The sequence below is a fragment of the Spermophilus citellus genome, assembly GCF_964194105.1.
Source record: "Spermophilus citellus genome assembly, chromosome: 13".
Classification (NCBI taxonomy): Eukaryota; Metazoa; Chordata; class Mammalia; order Rodentia; family Sciuridae; genus Spermophilus; species Spermophilus citellus.
Genome location: NC_138193.1, coordinates 109,112,231 through 109,138,026, shown reverse-complemented (window position 1 = coordinate 109,138,026; position 25,796 = coordinate 109,112,231). Strand labels below are relative to the sequence as shown.

Sequence of the window (25,796 nt, the reverse complement as noted above, 5' to 3'; positions counted from 1 at the left end):
TAGATAGGTCTTAAAAAATTAATACTTAAAAAAATTCATTATACATTAATCTTCAACAGTAATACCGGCACTAGTTTTACTTCTGTCTCGCTATCCCCACAAAAGTAAAAAAAAAAAAATTAAACTAAGAAAATCCCAGTATTCACTCTTTCTTAGTTCCCATAGGAGGTATTCGTGGCTCTAGGAGAAATCAGGTGTGAAGAAATAAACAGAATTTGGTCTTATAAATATCTTAGAAATTCTGGAACCTCAAGAAAAAGAAACTGGCACAAAATCAGGTTGTTTCATATTTACCAAGTGTTGGGAAGAAAATGTGGACAGATGTGTACATGAAGGTGGCAACTGGGGAAAAAGCAAATTCTCACCCAAGGTCAGAATTTTTTATTAAGCACATTTCCATTAGTTGGACAAACAACCTTATAAATCTTTTTATCAAACCATATAATGTGAAGAATCTCCATGGGAGAGATTTTTTTTCTCACCACTCAGAAAATCTTTTCCCCTAAATACTTCACATTAATTTTTCTTGTACAGTTGTATCACACCATGATTCTCCCTGTTCATATATATATACATATGCATATATGTATATACATATACACGTACAGCATTCAAAATTCAAACTTTTGCTTTTTACTCAGATACTTCAATTACTCGTGTAAACTTGAAATTATTTCACCTTAATAAAGTTTATTAAAAATATATATATATACTCTCCAATTCAGAATAATAGGATAGAACCTCCCATAGTGTAACAAAATCTTTATATAAAATATTAATTCAGTCTCCTTTTAACAACTCTAATGAATGGAAATATTTCTTCTATATAAATTTTATATATTTTTCATTTTAATCTTAAAAAAAAAAAAAGCTGTGTCCCAGTCAGCACTGCAGGACACACCTGCGAGGGAAGTGGCAGCACGTCGAGTGTTAGCACAGAAGCAGGGAAGAGCGCAGAGCCAACAGCGTAAGAAGAGCAGAATTCAGCTCAGAATATCAGTAGGCCAAAGTGCACTCTGTAACTCCCACAAAAGTATCTATAATGGGGACTCAACTCTTCAAACATCTCTGCATTAACCCCAGAGGGAAGCAATGAGAAATGTCTACTTCCTTCATTGAAATACTGGATGATACATTTCGATCATACCAAACTCTGTGTGTGTACACAGGAGAGCCTGATACAAGACTGATTTTTTTTAAAACTTGATGCCTACCATTGCTGCATACTGTTGCAGTACAAAACATACTTATCTGGGATAATGAGAAACATAGCAGGAATGGTCCTGCATAAATTTTAGTCTTGAGAACATTTTAAAAATAAAAATTTAATCGGGTGCCTTTGAGGCTGCTTCCCCCCAGTCAGTGATTTTCTTAACCCAATACTGAGATACCACCAGACCCAGTTGTGTGTTTGAGGATCACATTTAAATATTTAAAATATATCTACAGTATATCCTAGTTTTCTTTATATTTGAGACAATTTTTAAATCTTGAGTGTGAAAATGTAAAAATAGTCACAAATGTCTTTACCAGAAATAAAAACACATCTAAGGTGGCCAGTAAGTTCAAAGCAAAGAGAACATTTTGTAGTCACAGACTAATACTGAGGTCTGTAGAAAGGGATAGATGAATAAAGATATACAACAAAGATATATTAGTTCCAATACTAGCCATTATTGTTTCTAAGACCAATACATTAAAAAAATTGTTATACAATCAAAATAGGCTGACATTGATGGAACTACTATGTGTAAAAATAGTGCACTATTTTTTTTTTTTTTACCCTAAGCAACTTTGCATCCTAAGAGCTGGTAAACACTTGTTCTTTTTTTCTTAAATACAGAAGGGATGAGACTTTGAAAAAAAATTAAATTAAGGCATTCAAAATGGGTAAGGTTGTCTATCATGAAGCATTATGAAGCATTAGGAAACTGATATAATTAACTTCAAACTTCTTATTACAGCAACTGTTTAAACATGAACATGCAGCTTCCAATTAGGTGCAGGGGAAAGTGAATCAACTCCACATTATGGCTTTATACAAGTGCATAGTTGCAACTGAAATAATGATATCTGATTAATGTGTATAAAAAAATAAAATGGGGAGTTAAAAAAACCCTCTTGCAGTATTACAGTACTATATGTGTGTGTGCACATACATACACACACAGTATCATGGTCACATCTTAAAGATGCAGTCAATATCACTGTAGTGGAATCCATTCCTAGGTTCTTCTGGCAAATGTGCTGGTGAAATCTCTCTATCAAAGCTGAAAAGATGATTTCTTCAATATTTAACTCTTCTCAATTCTTCTGTGCAATGTAGTGTGAGTGACTGCCAAGAGAGCTTTATGAAACAAGTTTGGGAGAGTTGCAGATGATATCTTTATTCTATTAACCAACTGCTGTTGGTTCAACTTGTTTGAAAGAAGCTCGGAAAACCTCTCCAAGACTTGTCATTGATATTACAGGAAAAAGGAAACACATATATGTATGTGTATACATCAGTCTCTCTGGAAAATATAGATTTTTAATAAATTTTGGGTCATCATATTTCAGTCTTATTTTAACTGGAAGAATATGATCACCTTGAATGACTGCTTTCATAGAAGGCAGTTAGCTGGAAAGAAAGGAAAGATAAAAGTTAGTTGATAGTAAAATAATTTAAGAGACTGTTAAGTTCCTTGAAAAGGCATTTCAATTCATACTTTTAAATTATACTGTCTTCCAACTGCTATATTTTTAACACCTAAAATCATGCATAAGCATAGTAACTGTATTACTTTTTTTTTTTTTTTTTTTTTTTTTTTTTTTTTTTTTTGGTACATGCAATTATATTGCTTTTCAATACAACAATGGACTTTGGAAGTCCCATAGTGGTTACAAACATTACACACAGTTTTAATGCAGTTAACAAGATATTAGGGTTAAACAATATGCCATTAATAACACATCTGAATTGAAGTTTGATGTGAGGTTTAACTGCTAGCTGCCTCATGTATTTGAAAGAGCAGTGGTCTTAAGGGCCAAGTTCTACTTGGCTATTTGGCCCTAAGCCACATTTTTCTTATTTATGAAACAGGAACAAACACAATGTTGTAGTAAAGATGCTCCATAAAACCTGCATATAAACAGATCCCAATATCACGTTTTGCAACATGCTGACTTAGTGTAAGACAGGTATTCTTCCTCTAAACGCGTTCTACGTAAAAGATTGAGGTCATGAGGCTCAACTTTCATTCCATTTTCTTTAATCACTATTAACCACACTATTTGATGTTTTCTAAAAGCACAGAAATTTTCACAGCATATCATTAGCATTCTTCAGCAAGGGTAACACAGTTCTTGCAACATCTCATCACATCACAAAGAAAGCCAAATCAGAAATAGCAATTTCATAGCACTTAGCAAACTTATAGTTTTTATGGTTTGAATTCTTGCAAAGTAGAGAAGGAAAGAGGGAGGAGAATGGGATGGAGGAGGAAAGTAATCCCATGCTATGTTCACAAACTAGTGCAGCTGTAGGAGCTTCAGAACACTGTAATTTTACTTCTCTGAACACGGCTTCTTTGGAATGAATAGAAAGTACCAGAATTAGCTCCTTTTGTTATTTCTACATGTTTCATTCCCAAGATAAAAATTTTTAATTTTGACAATACTGAGAATTTATAGACAATAGAGAATCTGAACATAGCATTTTACTTTTATACTTCACATGGAAATTTCAGTTAGAAACTTTTCTGTAAACTCTTTTTTAACATAGACTATTAAAAGCAACTTTACAAAATTTCAAAACTAGCGGAAAAATAATGAAAGCCCAACTGCAAACCACATGCTCTACACGGAAGTGCTAAAATAATTTTTTTTCCATTTTTTTGATTTACCCCATTTATTTCTTCAGAAATCAAAAACATCGTCATCATCATCACCATCATCAACATCATCAAATGACCAATCCCAGTCTTTAAATGCCAAATCAAGCAATCTGCAATAGGAGGTTTGCAAATTTATACTCTTAACATTCTCTATAAGCTACAGCTTAATGCTATGACTGAGAAATCGTATTTCAAATGTGCTGTAAGCATTTTCATTTTCCCTTCACCAATAACATAATTAAAATTAAGATGGATGCATAAAAGAAAACTTTCCCTTTGTATGTAAATGTACACAATTATGTTGGCCAGGTACGCTTTCTAGAATACTAGTTAACTGAAGACAGAGATAATATTTGGGAAAATATCATACAATCTGCTTCCTCCTCCTCATCCCCACTGCCCAGATAAAGATGTAACTGTCCTGCTACTCAGTCTGAGAAACATGAAGGCTCAACAGCTGCCAATATTCCCTTCATAGCAGTGCCTAGATTATCCGCTCACATTTCTCCACAATAGCACCACAAAGCCTAGAAGAATAGGGGAGTGATACCCTAGGAACACAGTCTTTCCAATACCAACAGTGCCCTACCTAGCTCAGGGGGTCACCAACACCTATGCTCTACATGTGAAAAGGTAGACACAAAGGAAAGGCTACAGGTATATAAACGACATGGACAACTTATCTTGGCTAAATAAATTTTACTTAGTGCTGGGGTTTTGTCTTCTCTCCAATCCAATGATCAGTAACACTGAAATCATTGTATTAAAAAAATAGGAGTTATCGTTCATTATTTATAACTGTGACATTCATCGATTTGTGCCAAGGAACTCATCTGGTCCCCAAAATCTCACCTGGGATCACTATGTCAGTGGTTCTCAACTTTAGAGAATATGATCTTCTGAATGCTCTTTGAAACTTTGACAAAACAGGTTTATGGATGTCATCTTAAAACTAAACAAACCAACTAAAATTCTTGTCTTCTAAAGTGGCAGAACAAGGAAAATCTGAGAAAACAAACTTTGTGGGGCACGGTGGTGCAAACCTGTAATCTCAGTGGTACAGGAGGCTTAAGCAGGAGGCTCCCGAGTTCAAAGCCAGCTTCAACAATTTAGCAAGGACCTAAGCATAAGAGCCTGTCTCTAAAGAAAATATAAAAAAGGGATGGGTTGGGGGGCTTAGTGGTTAAGGCCCCAAGGTTCAATCCCCAGTACCAATAAATAAATAAACACAAACTTTGATATAATTTTACTTATCTATTTGCAGATCACAGCTTTGTATACACTAATTGTATGAGGTAAAGTAACTTTTACCTTTTGTTTCAACTTGGAAGATTACTATAGGTAGGGCTTCCTAGATTCCTGGAAGATTACTATAGGTAAGCCTCAGTTTCAGCACATTTTATGAAAAATCAGCATTTCATACCCTTCCAGAAGCTCTGAAGTATGTCAGTGCCACAATCTCAAGTTTCACAGTCCAGTCACACAGTTGCTGTGTGCAATACATGATAGGACTTCCCTAAGACCTCTCTTTCATCCCTTCTATTCAGTCATTGAACTTTGGTTTTTTCAACTTTAAAAAATCTTTTTGAATTTATGTTTCTTTCCTCCATTTTCACTGTCAGTTCTCAGTTCAGGGTCTCATTAAGTTTGAACAGACCAATCCCTCATTGAAATACCTCTATTTGTAGAACAAAATCAAAGTTCCTCAGCAATGTGTAGCTGGTTCTTTTTTTTTTTTTTTTTTTTTTTAAAGAGAGAGTGAGAGAGAGAGAGAATTTTTAATATTTATTTTTTAGTTCTCGGCGGACACAACATCTTTGTTGGTATGTGGTGCTGAGGATCGAACCCAGGCCGCACGCATGCCAGGCGAGCGCGCTACCGCTTGAGCCACATCCCCAGCCCCTGTAGCTGGTTCTTAAGTTAGGTTCAAAACTTCCTTGTCAGCCATCATGTCATCTTCTACCACTTCCTACCGTCACTTGCTCCTGACCCCACTGTGGCTCGTTTCACACATGAGTAATTCGGACAGCTTCATTCTTCTGCATGTGACATTTTGCCTGGAATTGTTTTTGCCCTTGTTTGTTTGCCTGGAAAATTAACGATTCTCCATTTTTTGTAAATCTTTCACGCCACTCCCACCCCAATTTTGGGTATTAAACCCAGAGGCACTCTACCCACTGAGCCACATTTATTGACACGGAGTCTCCCTAGGTTGCTGAGGCTGGCCTTGAACTTGCAGTCCTCCTACCTCAGCCTTCCAAGCTGCTAGGATCACATGTGTGCACCACTGTGCTGGGCTCAAGACCTCCCTTCATACCTCCAGCAGAATCCACCATGCTTTCCTTTGGTGTTCCATGTCTCTATTGCAGGCAACATTTTATAGGGCAGTTCAATTATCCGTTTGCCTGTTTCCTCCATTAACTGGTAAGTTACACCTCAGGACTTCGAGACTAACTATCAAAGAATGCTTCAGAGGGTGCACTGAATTTTGAGTTCTACCAGCAATACACAAGAACATTCACTTCTATCTTACAATACTGAGTTTCTTAATCCTTGCCAGTTTGGCAGGTGAGAAATGGTTTTATGTTATAGCTGTAATTCTTTGCTTAATAATTATTTTGATCACATTTTTACTTTTAAAAGCTACTTCTAGAGTAGTGCCTCAATGGTTTTCACTACTTTTATATTAAGATAAGGCAGTTAATGATTTAAAAGACATCCTGTTTGTTTTGCAATGCTAGGGACTGAAACCAGGGCCTCTTGCATGCAAATACTCTGCAACTGAGCTACACCCAACAGCATCTAAAATATTTTTATATACAAAAATATCAACCCAGACTTTTCATATATACGTTGAAAATATTTGGTATTTTAACTTATTGTAAAATGGTGTTTCAAACTTTTACAAGGCTTTAATTTCAGAATAGTAGTCTCTATATAGTAAATTTATTCCATTTATTTAGTGGGCTTATTTCAACACTTTTAAGTTATATATGACTTTATCATTTTTCCCAAATAATTAGTCTGCTAGCTTTCTAGCACTTAGAAGTAGAAAAGAATGAATATAAGATCACCATGACACAAAAGCTCTCCTCACCCTGAAGTTTTAATTATGCTGGCATTTTCCCCCTTAAAACCAGATAGCACCACAATGAGCACTAGTTGAATTTCTGCTTTATACTTTCCAGAATGGTTTAAATATTATATTTTTTAAAAAAGACCCCAGGGGGAAAGGAGCAAGAAATGCACCCCAGCCAGGCCAGTACTTTTGTGTCTTGTATTGAAACAAATTATTATCTCTCTGTCTTCATCAAGTTAGCATTTTATTTTAAAAAATCTACTTTCCAGCACAGTATCTTAATTTTAATGAAAAATCATCAAGGTAGCACTCATTTAGAATACTGTTTCTATACATTATTCTTCTTAAATGGTCAATTAACTTCTATTTATACCACAGAGAAGCCAATAGTGGAGTGCTGTAGTTCATAGTGCAGGCTCTGAAACCAAATTGTTTGGACCTAAATTCATAACCCTACAGCTTTCTGCTGTGTGATCTAGGGCAAAACCGTGCCTCAGTTTCCTTATCTATTAAGTGGAGGTACGAATAGCTACCTCACGGTGGTTTTGAGGGTAAGTAAGTACAGCAAAAGCTCTCAGAAGAGGACCTGGCATATAATGAGCATTCAAAACAGTTCTTTTATGTAATAATAATAGCTACCACTCATCTATTACTTTAATCACTTCACTAGAGAAAAGGGGAAGTGATGTAGTAAGAGCTGATTGGAATCTAGAATGTCACAGATGCTAAAGGAAAACAGATAACAGAGCAACTGTTAACAAAGAAAGATACCATCAAAAGATTAGACAAATATTTATGGACATGCTTTATTTAGTATGTATACAAATATATGCATAGGATGTGCCTAACAAAGCCAAAGAGCTGTTTTAAGAAGAAAACCAAGTGTATTAGTTCAACTAAAGCCAGACTGGCTAGTACTAAGACTAATATTAAGTATACATAAACTTAAGAGCTAGAGGGGCTGGGTTGTGGCTCAGCGGTAGAGCGCTCTCCTAGCACGTGCGAGGCCCTGGGTTTGATCCTCAGCACCACATAAATAAAAGATATTGTGTCCAACAGCCACTAAAAAATAAATATTAAAAAACAAAACAAAACAACAACAACAAAAAAACCTTAAGAGCTAGATATTAAACCACTGCTGTTAAAACACCAGAAATTCTATCCCTAAGTTTTCTTGGATGATTCTTTACCATCTCTACCCATCTGTATAGTATGCTATGAATGGGCAGAATGTTAAAGGTCATCTCGTCTGAAACTAGACCACCTAGAGAACATTCCATCTAATGTCTTCAAACCTGATGTCTGCACAGAAAATACAGAGGTAAGCAGCTCCAGCAAAGTCTCACTTAGGGCCCACTGAGAGGGCATGAAGGTCATGCAAATATCTGGTGATAGGAAACTCACTGCTCCAGAATAAGCCAATTCTTCCAATTTTAGAAACCCCTGAATGCCTGATAGGTTTCCCTTACTGAACTGAAAATGTACCTCTCTAATTGGGTTTGTTCCAATACATTTTCCAAGGAAATTCTTCTTTCTTTTCAAATAATAAAATATCTTTGCTTCTTTCATGTGCCACATGTACAATACTTTCATATGACCTACTAATAACCTCATTCATTCTCTTCTATATGCCTTCCAATTTATGTACATGGCTCTTAAAATGAAAACATAAACACCCAAAATAAAATACCAATTGTTGGGCTGGGAATGTGGGCTCAAGCGGTAACGTGCTCGCCTGGCATGCGCGGGGGCGCTGGGTTTGATCCTCAGCACCACATAAAAGTAAAATAAAGATGTTGTGTCCACTGAAAACTGAAAAATAAATATTAAAAAAATTCTCTCTTAAAAAAAATACCAATTGTAGGTGACTCCTGGAAAACAGACATGTAAAACTCACAATTTGTGAGTTATTGGAACAATGGAGACACTGATGTTAAAAACAGTGGAAGAGATGTTTCAGAGGCATAACAAAACCTGATTATATATATTTTTAAAATATTTTTTAATTGTCAATGAACCTTTATTTTATTTATTGATACATGGTGCTGAGAATTGAAACCATGACTCACACACACTAGTCAAGTGCTCTGCCACTGAGCCACAATCCTAGCCCAAAATCTGATTATACTTTAGATGTGCCCATCTTTTATGTTTAGAATTTTAGAGTATATGAAATTTAAGATTTTTCAAAGCATACTCCATACATTGTTTAGTTTTAATATTAGTTTTACCTATATGCATGATTATGAGAGAAAGAAATCCCTATTACTTACTGTTGGTACAATAGATCAAAAAAAAAAAAAAAAGAAGAAGAAGAATTTGAAGGGCAGGGCAAGTTAAAAAAAAAAAAAAGTGACAAAAATCAAAAGTAAATGTGCTTTCAAATACACCATAATGATAATCTGGAGTGGAGGCAAGAGAAGTTATTCATAAATCAGTGACCATGAAAACAGAAGGTTAAGTCAACGAAAGCATGTCACACTTGGTCTAAAAAGTGGTTCATAAACTAATTCTGTATGTTATCACATTCAGGGAAATCATTAACTTATATCAAAAGGAATAGGGTTGCTCCAGTTTCAGATTTAAACAAACTGTTTGCCCTTCTGGAATATTAATTTAAAAAAAAAAGATAACAAGACTGTGCTACTTCATGACACCATTGTAAAGATCAAATGAGAGAAAATAAGGAAGTTAAGCAGAGAGCACAATATATATGAAGTTGAAAACCACTACCCATTTAAAAGGTGCTTTGGTTTGGATGTTCCCCTTGATCCCCATTGCAGTGGTGTTGAGAGGTGGGACCTCTGGGAGGTATTTGGGTCATAAGGGTCCATTTCTAGATTAACAGGTTACTATGGTAACAGCTACACTGTAAAAAGCAAGCTCTCTTTGGCAGCTGGCTGTACCACCATATGAGGCACTCTGCCACGTAATAATACGGCAGGAAGGCCCTCATCAGATGCTGGTGCCGTGGACTTCCCAGCAAACCACATCTAAATAAACCTCTTTTCTTTGTAAATTATCCTGTCTGTGATACTGAGTTTAAACAAGAGAAAACAGACTATGACATAAGGTATTAAGATAGCACTTATGCATTAATAGTTCAACAAAATTAATAACAAAAACTTAATTTTTATGTTTTACACGAGACACATGAAATGGTCTTTACTGTTTCTGAATTTTTGTTTCTTTAACTTAGTTACTATCATATAAACACTATTTTTAAATATTTAGTTTTATCATACCTCACACAAAATAACATTTTCACTGATGACACACCCATTCTACCTCTGTTATTCTAAATTATTTCCTTTAGATATTTGTTTCAAGAAAGTTTCATATAAGTTGTTTGTGGTTAGAGTAAGATTTCTGATAATACAGCCAATCATCATTATTCATATACTGAAGGTCTTGTGTTAGGGAACAAAAAGGATACCTGAAATTAAATTTCTGAACTAAGCATATACTTTTTCCTTAGTCGACCAAATCCTCATGCTCAATTAATACTAATGCTTATAAACCCTGCAGTAGCTAGTAAGCCAAGACATGGATATTCCAAATGGAAAGTTATTAAATGACTTATTGTAGTCACATGAAAATGGCTCCATTATAATGCTTTTGTGCTTAATGAACATTCCTAACTTAACTCTATTGAATTTCAAGTCACTAGTTAATATTTACATTTTAAAATCTTGTCTATGTTTCTGTTTAAGTCACAGACAAGTCACTGCTTTAAACTAATAGAAGTAAATTAAGCCTGAATCTGATTTCAGTTCTGCCTCCCAAGTCACCTATCAGAAAAGAAAGTTAGCGGTATGAAACACAGTGGAAGATCTGGGTGCAATGAAATGCCATTTCCCAAGTCACCAAATTAGTCAATGTGTTTATTAAACCTGAAAACACTATGTTTATATGCAAAAATATGTCAAAAGCAAGTCCTTTAAAAATATTTGGTATTCCATTGTTCATTAAAATACCAAGTAAGAGTTGGGGCTATTGCTTGGTGGTACAGTGTAGGGCTTGCCTAGCCTTGCAAGACCCTGGGGTCAATCCTTAATGATGCAAAAACAAATAGAATTTTTTTAAAAAGGAGGGCTGGGGCTATAGCCCAATAGCAGAGCTCTTGCCCAGCATGTGCGAGGCACTGGGTTTGATCCTCAGCACCACAAAATGAATGAATGAATGAATGAATAATCAAACAAACAAAATAAAGGCATTCTGTCCATCTACAACTACAAAAAAAAAATTTAAAAGAAAGAAGTAAAGTTATAGTTTGAATTAGTATGGACAAAAATAGCAAAATTTTAATAAAGGAACTTTTATCACAAATTTTAATTTATTACCTTGGTTTGTTTGGGGCAAGCTGTCGACTTGGCCGTCTGATAGACTGGTTTTGTTGGATCTTCATTGAAGTTCTAGGAGATGACCGTGCAAAAGGGTCTGGAGCGGGGGGCTTTTTAGGTATCTTTTTCACCAACCGACTAACCCACTTCTGCTGCTCTTCTGTAGAATTTGCTAATAACAATAGATTCTTTGCCGTTGATATATCATAATACACTATAAAGAAATATTTGGAATCAATTAATGTGCTTAAAATGATCTGAACATAAATAATACTAATGCAGTAAGAAATTCTCATTTACCTTTGCAAGGTGCTATAATTTCCTCCTTTTTGTCCATGTGATCTTTATGACATTTAATATGGCAACGGCGACACTCCAAAGCAGGAGGGGGCTTAAACATGTGCCACAGCGGCTTCATACAAGCCTCACAGTTGGTTGGGAAATGATAAAGAGTAGGAATAAATTCATGCCCTTTGTGACAAATATAATTAGATTTTTCTCCCACTGGGTCCACTGGAAATTCTTGTTCCTTTTTACTTTCTCCTTCATTGGCATACAGAATCTATCAAAAGAACAATCATTTCTAGACGTAAGTTTTTTTTAAATGTAGAAACAACTCTGGTAGTGTAAATAAAATCAATTTAGCCTAAATTACTCTGTAAAAATAAAATGCATTTGAAGTTCAAATCTAAGCAGGTTCTGCCTAAAGAAAAGCTATGTGAAAAGTCATTAAGGGTCACTTAGCTTTGCATTTCAAAAGAAATAATTCTGTTCAAATGCTGTCTCATAGATTTTTCTGGAAATCTTATTATGCTTCAGCAACACTATCAGAATGGACCAGCAAAAGATAAATTTGAAAATCACAGGTCCAATCCTCAAAAGATTGTTCAAAATCATCACCTTGGAATTGGGAGTGTAGTAGGTCATTGGTGGACCCAGGCATTCGGTTCACTCTCCAGGATACCCGCTCCCCCTCAAAAAACCACCAACAGATTCACAAAATAAACAAACCAAAAAAAAAAAAAAAAAAAAAACCCAATCACCTGATAAGAACTGGGTAGAGGTTCTCAGCTCACTAGTAGAGTGCTTGCCTTGATCCCCAGCACATATACAAAGAACATATATGTTCTTCTTAAAAACAGAAAACAAAGTGATTCCCATATGTACAGCTTTTTAAAGAAAAATTTTTTTTTGTAGTTGTAAATGGACAAAATGCCTTTTATATTATTTATTTATTTTTATGTGGTGCTAAGGATTGAACCCAGTGCCTCACAGAGAGTTGGCAAGTGCTCTGGTACTGAGCTACAGCCCCAGCCCTGTACACCTTTTTAAAAATGACATATGCTTAGAGAGTTGAAGGAGGGAAAAAAGAGAAAAGGATGTACAATATACTCCACATAAACAATGTAAGCACCCAGAAAACAAGAGGGCAACTCCCACAAGACACCAGGTAGTGTCTATACAGAGGGAACGCAATACTAAATTGCTGGGAATCATTTGGCTTCATGTTAAATAGGAAATAAAAGGGCCACTGGGTACAAAGTTTAACTTCATAAGTGCCTCCAGAGAGAGCTGATTATAAAACCCAAAACAGGAAAAAGTTCATGCTTTAAAAAAAAAAAAAAATCACAACCAACCTGGGGAGAAACATGGTGTAAACACACTACACAGCTTTTAATAAGTAAAATTATCGAGAGAGAAATGGAGATGTCCCAAACAGAATAAGCACAAAAGAAAATAATTTTTAAATGGGACTGAAACAGAAAGGTCATCTGAAGGTATCCAGAGAAGAAAGGAATTTAATATGTTTTGTCATGTGGGAACCTCCAAGGGTGAAAAAACAAAACAGATTATGTTTACCTGGAATATCCTTGGAATTTCTTTAGCATCTGCTCTGTATACATCTGTCTGTGTAACTGGTCGGACATGAAATAACTTGCTGCAAAAGATTTTTCATAAAAGAATAAAATATTATCCAAGGATCAAATTCCAATAGTTACCCTAACTTATGTAAGAAATTAAACACTTTGACCCATGTTAGAAGCTCACAGAGTATCTTGTTCTATTAATCTTTAATATTTTCAGAAATTTCCAGTAAACCAAATTTTCTAATTTAGTTTCAGAAAACAATACATTACAGACCCATGAAATAAAGACGTTTCAGATAATCCTATCCTCCAGACTTTCCTGGGTAGAAGGAGACTGTAAGGAAAATAACATCAGGACAGGAGGAGCTAGCTGAGCTTTTCCATGACTAATAACAAACAGTATTACCCTGTGAGAAAAGGTCAGGCTAACGTTCTTACCACACTTTAAAAAGATATGAGGAGATAGTCTCTAACTATTCTAGTAAAAATACTTACTCTATATCTAAAACCATGTAAGGATTAGATTGTTCTTTATCTTGTTCACTGTCATAGAAAAGAATCTTCTTACTGCTTACAATCACATACTGTTAGAAAGAGGGAGGGAAAGAAATCAATGAATAAAGTAGTTACACACCATATTTATTGATTTTTTGAAAATACATTCTGTTAGCAATAAGAATCACAAAATACCTAAGTACCTAAAAAGTGTTAATATAGCCTCAGGAAAGTCTTTCTTAAAATAACAATAAATTTGTAGCTATTTTAAATAAGCAAACAGGGGGATAAAGTCAATTACTTTTTGAACATAGCTTTGGGATCCAACAGTGTTAGTAACCTCATAAAAAAATGAACATAATGGGCTGGGGCTATATAGCTTAGTTGGTAGAGGGGTTGCCTTGCCTGCACAAGGCCCTGGGTTCAATTCCCAGCACCATACACACACACACACACACACACACACACACACACACACACACACACAACAAAACAAAAAAACCCCACAATGACATCAAAATTACAGTAACAGAGGAAAAGAACTAAATGGATCTTTCTATCATATCCAGAGTTGTTTTGGATATGAAACAGCAAAAACACCAAAGTCAACAGGCTTATATTTTCCTAACTTCATAAAAAACAGAAGAAAAAAAAATTTTTTAAATTTTTTTTTTAGTTGTAGATGGACACAATATCTTTATTTGTTTATTTTTATGTGGTGCTGGGGATCGAACCCAGGGTTTCACACATGCAAGGCAAGTGCTCTACCACTGAGCTACAGCCCTAGCCAGAAAAAAATTTGATAGTGAGAAATAAAATCACATCATTCTAAATTGGAAAGTATAAACAAGTGTTATGTGTCTAAAAGGTTTAGTCATGTATGTCTTACAACTATGAAAATGAAATGGCTGGAGTTAAACCAGAAGGGGGGTGGGGGGGTGGGGGAGACGAACCATATTCAAAAGTACTAATTACCTTTTTAACCCATCCAAATTTCTTAGTGTTGTTTCGAACAGGCAAGGAAAGCCATCCTTCTAACCTCGATTCTATAAATAAGCACAAGATTGTAAGGATAAATATGATAATTTTCTTCATATAATGAAGAATTTAGCATAATTTTAATATGGAAGCTACAAAACCAATCAAACAGTCCCTTCAGAATTTATCACTGTGCATTGTCTGGGACACAAATAATGCAGGATTGGTAGAAGCAAGTTATGCAATGCCAAACAAAATCCAGGCTATTCCACAGTGGTGCTGAGGCTTGAACTCAGGAGCTCACACTCGCTAGGCAAGCAAGTGCTTTACCACTAAGCCACATGCCCAGCCCCCAGGATGTAGCACAATGGAAATAAATAGTCTGCAATTTTATGTAGTCAAATGTCCCACTGATTAAATTCATGCACTGGCAAAAATCTAAGACACAAGACACAAAACAACAAACAAACCCCCAAAACACAAAATCACCAAAACTTAACAGCTCTTTATTCTCACTGATAACATTTGCATTAGGATCTTTTATTTTTCTTTTGAAAGAAGGCCTAACTAAAAATATAAGATGCATCCTTGAGAAAACATTTTAAGTGAGTAATGTTTTCAGAGAATATGGTCTTTCAAAATGGCTATAATAAAATGAAGTAAAATTGCAGCAGATGAAACTTGGTTAACAAACAACAATAAGGCGTGGTTGCGCACGCCTGCAATCCCAGTGGCTCTGGAGCCTCAAGCCCTCAGCAACTCAGTGAGACTCTGCCTTTAAATAAGATATAAAAAGGGCTGGGGATGTGGCTCAGTGGTTAAGCATCCCTGGATTCAACGCCTTATACCAGAAACAAAAAAACAATATAATCAAAAGATTTCTAAACTCCAAAATAACAAAATGAGTAAAATTCTAGTTCCACAAAGAAAGTGTCTTAAGTCCTTGGAATTTGTTCTAGTACATTTGATCAATATCTCTTCTTTGGAGGGGGGGTACCAGAGATTGACTCAGGGGCACTCAATTACTGAGTCACATCCCCAACCCTATTTTGTATTTTATTTAGAGACAGGGTCTCACTGAGTTGCTTAGTGCCTTGCTGCTGCTGAGGCTGGCTTTGAACTCCTGATCCTACTGCCTTGGCCTCCCAAGCTGCTAGGATTACAGGTATGAGCCACCCACTCAGCTTGATCAGTATCTTTTATTGAAGTAAGTGAAATACTATTTTGGGAGGTTATTCTAACAATAGATGTAACTGTCAATTATTTAACATCCATTATGTGTCAACTGTGTTAGAGGCTTAACTACAAGCCCCTCTAGGGCAAGGCTCAGTCAGATTTTTTCATGTTCTTTAAAGGCCCAGTGGAGTGTCCAATAGGTTTTAAGTGCTCAATGACAAACCTAAACACATTCTCTCCAATAGCCTACAGGTATTTTTGCTCTGTCACTTCTGACATGAAACTTCAGGAAGAATTTCTTAGTTAAAAATGGATGAAATAGGCAATAAAACCATGCACTCTTTTTTTGGGTACCAGAGATTGAATCCAGTGGTGCTTAACCAGTGAGCCACATCCCTAGCCCTTTAGAGACAAGGTCTCGCTAAGTTGCTTCAGGACCTTGCTAAGTTGCTGAGATTGGTTTTTGAACTTGAGATCTTCAGGCTTCAGCCTCCTGAGCCACAGGGATTTACAGGCATGAACCACTATCCCTGGTTCCATACACTCTTATGTAATATAATGTTCTTATAATTATGTCAGCACAATAAACGATCTATTAAAATAGCAATTCATTATAAAAATGCCTTAAAAATACTTTGTTCATGCAGCAGTTCATTATTAACTGAGTCTACAGTTAGTCAGAGTTAGTGAATATCAGTTAATATTATAAAAAAATTTCAAAGAGACTAAAATTAAGGGCAGTGGGGAAAACTCCAAAGACAAAAATTTTTTAGGATATCACCTGTACCATTAGGTTCCGATGATATGGGTAAGTTAGGCAAAGAGTCTTCTTCTGAGTCAGAATCAGAGTCAAGGAGCATGTGAGAACTGGAAGGCTTAGTGGCAATATTGAGAGAAGTAGAGGAACGTTGGTAGGTGAATGACATGGATTCCATAGTATGTGACTGAGTGATATGAACTAAACACCCAACATATGAGAAGTAAGAATGCAGAGAGAAGAGAAAATAAAATGAAAGCTTTAAAAGAGAGCTACAATATAATGTATAACGAATTAAATATCTAAACATGTAGAGGTTTCTTTTGCATGTTTGCTTCTTTATGAAAAATATTGTAAAAAAAAAAAAATCAATAAAAGTCCAAAATGTTATTTGAACTACCACTCCGAGAAGTAGGTTTCCCCTTAAAGACAGGATAAACATTTTTCCTCAAGAAGGAAGTTAGGCGCAGGATTTAAAACAATCAAACAATTTATAATTAAGACAAACTTAAGGGCTGAAAGCAAATCTGTACCTGGAAATCCATCATCTGCCTCAGCCTCCCCTGGTCCACTGCCTATACTGGAACTATCCAGACCAATATGCAAGGCCTGCAGCTGTGATCGTAGCTGCTCAATGTCACTGTCTTTACTGTCCAGTGTCATCTGCAGTTCAATTCGAATTTGGCTCTCTTCAGCTATTTGCTGTAAGAAATTAGATTAAATTAACGAGGTAGAATACATCTCATATTTTCCATCTTGTTCAATAATAACTATTAATGATTTTTTAAAGGTTATTTGTCCTTTTTAGTTACACATGACAGTAGAATGTATTTTCATACCATACATACATAGAATAAACTTCCCATTTTTGTGGTTGTACATGATGTGGAGTTACACTTGTCATGTATACATGTAAGAACACAGGAAAGTGATGTCCAATTCATTCTACTGTCTTTCTTATTCTTATCTTAATAACTATTAATAGAAATGTTCTATAAGTAGTCAAACACACAGACATTAGAGTAATTCTATTTCTTAAAAAGAAATCTTCAATTTAGAGTCCAAATAGTATTCTTACAGCCTGCATTTCATTTAGTTCTTTCTGATACTTGATCATCTGTTGGGTCAACTTTTCACGTTCAGATTTAAGTTCCATATGTAGCTTTCTATTCTCCTTCTCTTTTCTTCGCACATCTGTGTCATTCCCACGCTTGACAGGTTCTTTTCGATTCATGATCTCGGCCAATTTATTCACAGCCTTAAAAATGTAAAAATAAGTATGCAAATGAAATAAATTACGTTGATCACTTCTTGGTAATTCACCAATTCCAGGTAATATAACCATTAATAATGTCCTTCTTTAAGCACAGGATTACAAAGAAACACTCCTTACACTATTTGAACGCTACACTTTATTACTCATTGTCCTTCTTTATCCTAACTCATACTTGGTTTTTACTCTCATGGTTTCTGAGAACTGTAATTTAAAATATTTATAGGAGCCTGGAAGTGTGACTCAGAGGTAGAGCACTTGCCTAGATGCATTAGGTCCTAAGTCTGACCCTCAGCATCATAAAAGTCAATAAATAAATAATAATCGTTTTGATTTCATGTCATTGTCTACCATTTCAACTTTTGTTCCAAGGAAGACTTTAATAGTAAGATTTTTTTTCTTCTATCTGGAGGAACAGAATTCAGCATTGGCATCACATTAGTAAAATATACTTTGCTCAACAACAGAGAAAAGAACCTACTACCTACACTCATTTGAGCTGTATACATAACCGGAGGAACTGGCAGAGGGGTGGTTAATGATCATAGGTTTCTTTTAAAAATTTTGTCAGGCTATTAGCAAACAGTCATGCCCTACAGTTTCCTAAAAGGCAGAACAACTTATTAGATTACAATAAAAGATTAGGAATAACTGTGATTCCATATTGGAAAATTAGGAAAAACTTTAACAGACATTGAATTGGACAATGTTAATGAAATCTAACTTCTCCCAATCTGAGAAAATTCAGGTCACTGTTCACAAATATTCATACATTCAATGACTGCTTCCAATCTGTAATGCTGGAAGTAAAAGAAAAATGAAAATAAGATTCAAGATTCCATACTTGAGTCTTGAGTGTTCTCTCTGTTAATAGCTGTTTCTCAAACTGTGCCTTGATGGCTGCTGCACTTATCTCTTCATCTTTCAACCTTGATAGTTCTGAAACATAGGAAAATGTGAAAATTACACTAGTGACTATAGCAAGTGGTAGACATCAGATATATTAAACTATATTCTTTGTAAGTACATACGCTCTTGAGCTTCTTTCAGTTTGTTATTTAATTCTTCTTTTTCATTCGCAAGATTGGCAACGTCACTAGTAAGTGTCCTATTAGTTTCTTCAAGCTAAGAAACGAAAGTGGGGGAAATAAAAAAAAAAACACAAAATGTAAGTCATAAAACAGTAATTCAAATTGAAAACCCCAGAAAGTTACTAAATCTCTTGCTTTTCTAAGCTTATCCATCTTTACATTCTTGCCCATGTGCTACCTTACTAAACTTTATTATTGATGAAAATTTTGTTAGCAAATTTTATATATACCACCCAAGGAAGCCAAAAATTTGCTGTTCTTTCACAAATCCTTAGCATTTTTTAAAATGAGAAAAACATTTTAAAAACTAAGAAAAGGAAATACAAACTCTGCATTCTCATCATGCAGAATAAATGAATATAAAAACTAATATTTTTTCAGAACATTACTTTGAAACAGAAGATGAAATAGTACTGAAGATGTTGATGGCCTTTTGTATTCCTTCCAAATTCTATTTCTATTCTTCCTTCCTGAAGAACATTTAGTGATTTTTTAAAGACACGCTGTATTTATCTTTCTCCTTTTTTTTTTTTTTTTTTTTTTTTTTGGCGGGGGGTGGGGGAGGGCGTACTGGGGATTGAACTCAGGGACACTCAACCCCTGAGCTCCATCCCCAGTTCTATTTTGTATTTTATTTAAAGACAGGGTCTCACTGAGTTGTTTAGCAACTTGCTTTTTTCTGAGGCTGGCTTTGAACTCGTGATCCTCCTGTCTTCAACCACCTGAGTCGCTGGGATTACAGGAGTGCGCCACCGGGCCCAGCTTTTGCAATTGTTTTTACTCAGCATCATATTTAAAAATTAAATGGCTAATAAAAAGATCTAATTCATTTTAACAGATACAGTAATTCCCTCTACCACACTTAATAAATCCATTCATTCAATTAATAAGAGATCAGTTTTGGCTATTTATAAATATTTATGCTGCTATAAGCATTGTGCTAAAGTTTCATTAGCATACTTATCTTAATGTGGACTTTCTCTGAATTGCATTCTATGTATGGTTAAAATTTGCTGGACACTGCCATGCTATATACCTGACTATACAATCACATACTGAATTTAAGTTCCCATAGCAGTGAAAGAGAATACTGTTTTCCAGACATCTTTCAAACAACTGCCATTGTGAGGTGCTGAATTTCTGTCATTTGATGGGTGTGAACTGGCATTTCAAAGCTGCTTTATCTAGCCCTTTCTAGGAGAGCAGGAGGCAAAGCATTTTCTTACATATATAAGTTTTCCTTTTTGACCAAATTTTCTACTGCACTGTTTAACCTTTTCTTATTGAACTGCAGGAATTCTCTGTATATTCTAGATACTACTGGTTCCTTGTTTAATAAATACATTACATGTATCTTGTCCCTGTCATTTATTTATGTTGTCTTTTGTTATATTTGGATTCATTTCTAATAGCTCAAAATTTTTATTTTTCATATTTAGATTATTAAGATAGCTAGAATTTACTTTTGTGTGTGAAATGGTAAGGTTCTAATTTTATTCCTTTCCACATAAAAATATAGTTATTCTACAACCATTTATTAAATTTGTGTCCTTTCCTACTGGTTTGTATATTGCTATTTCCATCATATACAAGTTCCTTTATAGATCATAAAATTTCCTTTAGCATCACTATTCATTTCTAGCAGGACTGGACAGACCTGTTCTAATGTCACACTTTGCAATTTACTGTATCATTTTGACATGCCTGCATAATTGATAGGGGAAACCCAACTACTTGATATTTTACTTTTCTTGGAAATTTTCTTTAGCTAGACTCTGTGTGAAACAAGGGGAGAAGTAAGCGATTAACTGAACTAAAAATCTTAACAGCTAGAACATAACAATTTTTCATGTACATCTGTAATACTGTACTAGTGCTACTAAGTAATTTATGACATTAGCAATTTACTTATTATAAAACCCCAAGAATTTTACTTACAGATGCAATTGTAGCATCTTTTTCAGTAAGCTCCTGTTTGTGTCTAGCCATCATCTCTTTGATCTCCAGTTCTTTCATGATTTTCTCTTTCTCCAAATCTGAATACTGTTCTTCAGCAATTGAACGAGCCAGCTGCTCAGAATCTGCTTTGGTTAAGGTGATCTCCAGCTGGGCAGCCAAGGAATCCCTATAATTTAGGAATGTATCATTAAAAAATTCAGGGGGTAGTGCTGGGGATTGAACCCACAGTTTTTGTGCATGCTAAACATACCTCCACCCCTCCTAAAGATATGTCATTTTAGTGTTCAATTTTTACTTTAGAAGTCCATATTTTTGTCTCACTTTATCAACACATTTTTACTTGGTGAATACAGAGCACTGTTCTAGCAGCAATACATGTATCTATGAACAAGGGACAAAAGTCTTGTCCTTACCTTTCATCCTGTAATTCCTGCTTCTTCTGCTGTAATTCTTTACAAAGTTTGGTCTTTTCTTCACATTCTTCTTTAAGTTCCCTAACTTGTGTTTTATACAGGGTCTAAGAAGCAAAACACAAAGAAATGTGTATCATGATCATCAGAAATATTATGTCTACATCTAACACCTACCCAGAGAAATCACTGACCACATACAAATATTTTCTTAATGTTGAGTAATGTTGTGCTCCTGAGAAAATTAATAGTTTAATACGTTTTCCTATTTTCTAGTTATCAACTGATATGATAAAGTTCACTTGGGGCTGGAAGCGTAGCTCTGGTAGAGCACAGTTGACATGCATTAGACCCCAGGTTCAGTACCCATCACCTTCCCCCCAAAAGTCAGTTAATAATTTAAAAGCATGATTTCCAACTGAATAATATAGTGATATTTCTTACCGAATGGTATAGATTGGTAGGATGAAAAAGCAAGGAAAAATATTACTAATTTGTAAACATAAATTTTGTTGATTTAAATCAATGGAGCAGGGGTGATAATTGTCATTTCATATTTTAAAACTGATCTCAAAAAAGTACAAATGTCTCAGAGGCTCGGGAGGCTGAGGCAGGAGGATCAAAGCCTGCCTCAACAACTTATTGAGGCCCTAAGCAACTCAGCAAGACCCTGTCTCTAATTAAAATATAAAAAGAACTATGGATGTTGCTCAGTGATTAAACACCTCTGGGTTCAATACCCAGAATAATTTTTTTAAAAAGTTCAAATGTTAAAATGACAATTTTACAATAAAAGTGTATTATTCAAAAAGCAATGCCTTTAATTAGTTTTATAGGTGTTGTATAGCATGTGCTTAGAATTAGTTTTCTAGCAATGACAACAGAGTTCTGTTAAATTATCTACATTTCTTTTTACTCAGTATTTTTAATGAGTTATGGGATATTACACATCCCATCTAAAAATCTAATTTAATTCTAGTTTATACAAAATCATTCTCCTGGTTCTAAAACAAGAAATAAAAAAGACCTATAAATACAGCAACTTCAAATTAATATATCTGGAACTTACTGAGAAATACTGTTCAGCTTCAAGTTGATCTTGGAGCTCTTTCATCTGCCCATCGGCATCCTGACGTTCTCTGTGAAGACATCAAAACAAAGGCTTAAATAAGTAATAACACATTTTAAATCATTTACTCTGAAATTAAGGTGTAGGAAACCCCTGAAGCCCTTTCAGAGAATCCATGAAATCAAATCATTTTCATGCTAATTCTAAGCTCATGGTTGCTACTCCTTTCCCTGAGAGGAGATGAAATTTGATGATGTCATCAATACACGAGCTAAATGAAATGTATGCTTGTATTTTAAACTGTCATTTGGGGGACGGGGTGCAATTTGGGATTGAACCCAGGGATGCTTAACCACTGAGCCACATACCAGGCAATTTTTTTTTTTCATTTTTTGCTTTGAAACAGAGTCTCGTCTTGCCAAGTTGCTGAGGCTGGCTTTGAAATTGCAATCCTCCTGCCTCAGCCCCCAAAGCTGCTAAAATTACAGATGTGTACCACTGTGGCCAGCCAATTGTTGTCAGTTTTAATGAACACATATGTGAGCTGTGATCTGCCATTTATGTCAAGCAACTATGATTCATAGTATCTGAAAACTAGGTTTCTCAGGGTGAGTAAAGAATGCCCAGGAGGATGAAAATCCTGTTTTTAGATCTAAATCAGGAAAATGACACTTTTACAAATATACTGAGATTTACCTTTATGAATTGTATACTTTCCCTACCACTGTACCTTGATTAGGTGGCAGTAAAATAAAATAAAATAAAAATTGGTGGGCAAACAAAATCTTCTCGAAAGACAACAGTAGCACTCAACATAATACTTGTATAAAAATAAAGAGAAAATGTGATCAAGAAAGTAGAATAGTCAAAAGAAAATCCCCAGATAAACTAAAATTAATATGATTTACATGTGCATAATTATGCGTATTAAAACTTTGTCTCAATTAACTTACTTTCGAAGTTCCGAATTTTGTTTTTCCAAGCTCATTTTCATTTCCATGAGATGATTATTCTCTTGTTTTAACTGCTTTTCTGACATTTTTAGTGTGTTAACTTGCTGTGTTTGCATCTTCAGGTCATTTTGTGTAAGACAGCGCTTCTGAGTTTCCTGCTCTATTTTTAATGTCAAGTTTCTAACCTAAAAAAATAGATTGAATACTTGGTATATAAGTAAATTGTTTTGATTTTTCTTATCAATGAAGTTGGCAGCAAATATGGTGATGAAAAATAGATTTCTGCCCTCAGGTAGCCCATTCATTTCACAGTAAAATATTTCTAAGAAATTTATACATATGTCTTTAATTCCAGTAATGTGGGAGACTGAGACAGGAGGATCACAAGTTTATGACTAGCCTCAGCAAGGCTCTAAGCAACTTAGTGAGACCCTGTCTCAAAATAAAAAAAGGGCTGGGGATGTCTCTCTGTGATAAAATACCCCAAGGTTCAGCTGAACCTAGTATCAAAACAAACAAAAATCAAACCGAAACAAAAAACAAGACCCCCACAGTTTAGAAGTAAAAATAACTTAAAATTATTAAATTATGACTCATTTATTATGTTATCAAAATCTAATAAAAGCAACAAGTGTATTATACAGAATATTTTATATATGTATCCTACAGATTGCATAAAACATTTAAAGAAAAATTTGTGGGGTTTTTTTGTTGTTATTGTTTGTTTCGGTACTAGGGATTGAACCCAGGGGCACTTTAATACTGAACTATATCTCCAGCTCTTACAGTTTGTTATTTTGAGACAGGGCTAAGATGCTGAGGCTGGCCTCATAACTTGCCATCCTTCTGCCTCAACCTCCCAATTTGCTGGGATTACAGGTATGAGCAACCATACCCAGCAATAGGGAAATTTTAAAAATTATAAAATATTAAGAACTCACCATTAGACCTTTACAAATAAACCTAGTTTATTATTGATTCATTAACTAGCTTATTATTCATTAGTAAAATTCATACTTACATCCTCATTTAGCACATCTTTCTGTTTAAGGAGCTCATTTAGTTTCTGCTGTGATTGTTTGAGGTCACAATCCAATAAAGAGCATCTTTTCTCAGCCTCCAGCAATAGGTTCTCTACTTTCTGTTTTAAAGTCCTTTCTTCCAAAAGCTTCTTCTCCATTTCTATTACAGTGAGAAAACATGATCATGAATTTACAAATAAAAGAGCGTATCAAAGATATGATACAGTGCCAATAAAAACGAAAGTAAATGATGCTACTTCATTATTATATTTTTATTCATTTCTAGAATATTTATCACTCCTCTCAATACATTTGAAATAGCAAAAATTTTATGCTTGAAAATAAAGTTTTATTTGCAGGGTTTAAAATATATCACAGTTCGCAATATTACACCAATTCTCACAGAAACAAAATATTTTCATTTTGTAATTCTATAAAATGCTTATGTCTTTAAATAAATACTTTTTTACTACTTTCTGCTAGTATGTCTCTCAGTGTTACTATTTTTACTTTGAAACACTCCAGGGTAGATTCTATTTATCATGCAAGTTAACCTCTCTGGGACTCAGGTTTCTTATCTCTAGGAAAAGAACAATATCTACTTTCCTAGTGAGATAATACATGTGTAGCACTCGTTAATATTCATCATTTTTTTTTTTACAGTAAAAGTGTAGAAAATACACAAAATATTATCATGAATAGTAGGATTATGGGTCATCTTTTGCATTTTTCTTTATACCTTCTTTTATTTTTGTAAATGATTAGCTGTAAGCTCCTAATTTGTTTCATAAATAAAAAAAGCTTTTAAAGTTCTTTAATCTTCAAGTGAAAAGCAAAGTTTATACCTAAAAAAGTGATTTCAATATGAATTGCAAGTCATTAAAGGATCACCTTTTGATGTACTGATTAGAATTTTAGTTCAAATTCAGTTAAGGTTCCTCCACTCCTTCATACCTATAATTATCATCTAAAGTTTTATTAGTTTAAAATTAAACCTATGAATTTTCAGTTAATGAACAGTATTTGGAAGTGAGGAAAAATGAAAATTCTTCATGTATCATTAATAATACATGTAACTACACTTGATTTTCACAGTAACCTAACAACACCATTACTGTTCCTTTACAGAAAACAAAGCATACAAAGTTTAACTAGACAAGATCATGCTGCTAATAATTATTTGGTTAGTATGTTCTTAATCCAAGAAGGCAATGACATGCAGCAAAAAGACCAAATGCTTCAGACCCCGATTTGAATACCATCTAATTTTTGTACACTCATGCGTAACATACAGAAGTCATCAAGTATCTTCTATTAGTGTTGGAACAGTTTGAAAAATGGTACTTATATTACATTGGATTGGTTCACTTTCATCAGTTCAGAGTGTAACCAATAAATCAATGTACTCATTTTAGAAAAACAATCACATAATGTGGGCACAGAATAGA

At 34.6% G+C, this 25,796-nt stretch overlaps 1 protein-coding gene across 7 annotated transcripts in view; it reads right to left on the bottom strand.

The window, feature by feature from the left end:
• Positions 1 to 366: 366 nt before the first annotated feature.
• ROCK2 (Rho associated coiled-coil containing protein kinase 2) overlaps positions 367 to 25,796 on the bottom strand; it is a 141,717-nt gene continuing 116,287 nt past the window's right edge. For 4 of the 7 annotated variants that reach the window (XM_081264357.1, XM_081264360.1, XM_081264362.1 and 1 more), the window contains 17 exons: positions 24,348 to 24,508; positions 23,327 to 23,511; positions 22,374 to 22,443; positions 21,308 to 21,411; positions 20,874 to 21,060; positions 18,876 to 18,969; positions 18,689 to 18,783; positions 17,650 to 17,829; positions 17,105 to 17,273; positions 16,596 to 16,772; positions 14,636 to 14,706; positions 13,661 to 13,749; positions 13,158 to 13,236; positions 11,598 to 11,859; positions 11,298 to 11,511; positions 3,885 to 3,985; positions 367 to 2,620 (listed from right to left, as the gene is read on the bottom strand). In XM_081264357.1, coding sequence (XP_081120483.1) covers positions 3,898 to 3,985; positions 11,298 to 11,511; positions 11,598 to 11,859; positions 13,158 to 13,236; positions 13,661 to 13,749; positions 14,636 to 14,706; positions 16,596 to 16,772; positions 17,105 to 17,273; positions 17,650 to 17,829; positions 18,689 to 18,783; positions 18,876 to 18,969; positions 20,874 to 21,060; positions 21,308 to 21,411; positions 22,374 to 22,443; positions 23,327 to 23,511; positions 24,348 to 24,508 — 2,225 coding nt within the window. In that variant the 3' untranslated portion in view covers positions 367 to 2,620; positions 3,885 to 3,897. The remainder of the gene's footprint in view (positions 2,621 to 3,884; positions 3,986 to 11,297; positions 11,512 to 11,597; positions 11,860 to 13,157; positions 13,237 to 13,660; positions 13,750 to 14,635; positions 14,707 to 16,595; positions 16,773 to 17,104; positions 17,274 to 17,649; positions 17,830 to 18,688; positions 18,784 to 18,875; positions 18,970 to 20,873; positions 21,061 to 21,307; positions 21,412 to 22,373; positions 22,444 to 23,326; positions 23,512 to 24,347; positions 24,509 to 25,796) is intronic. The other 3 variants (XM_081264358.1, XM_081264359.1, XM_081264361.1) reach the window with 3 other exon arrangements.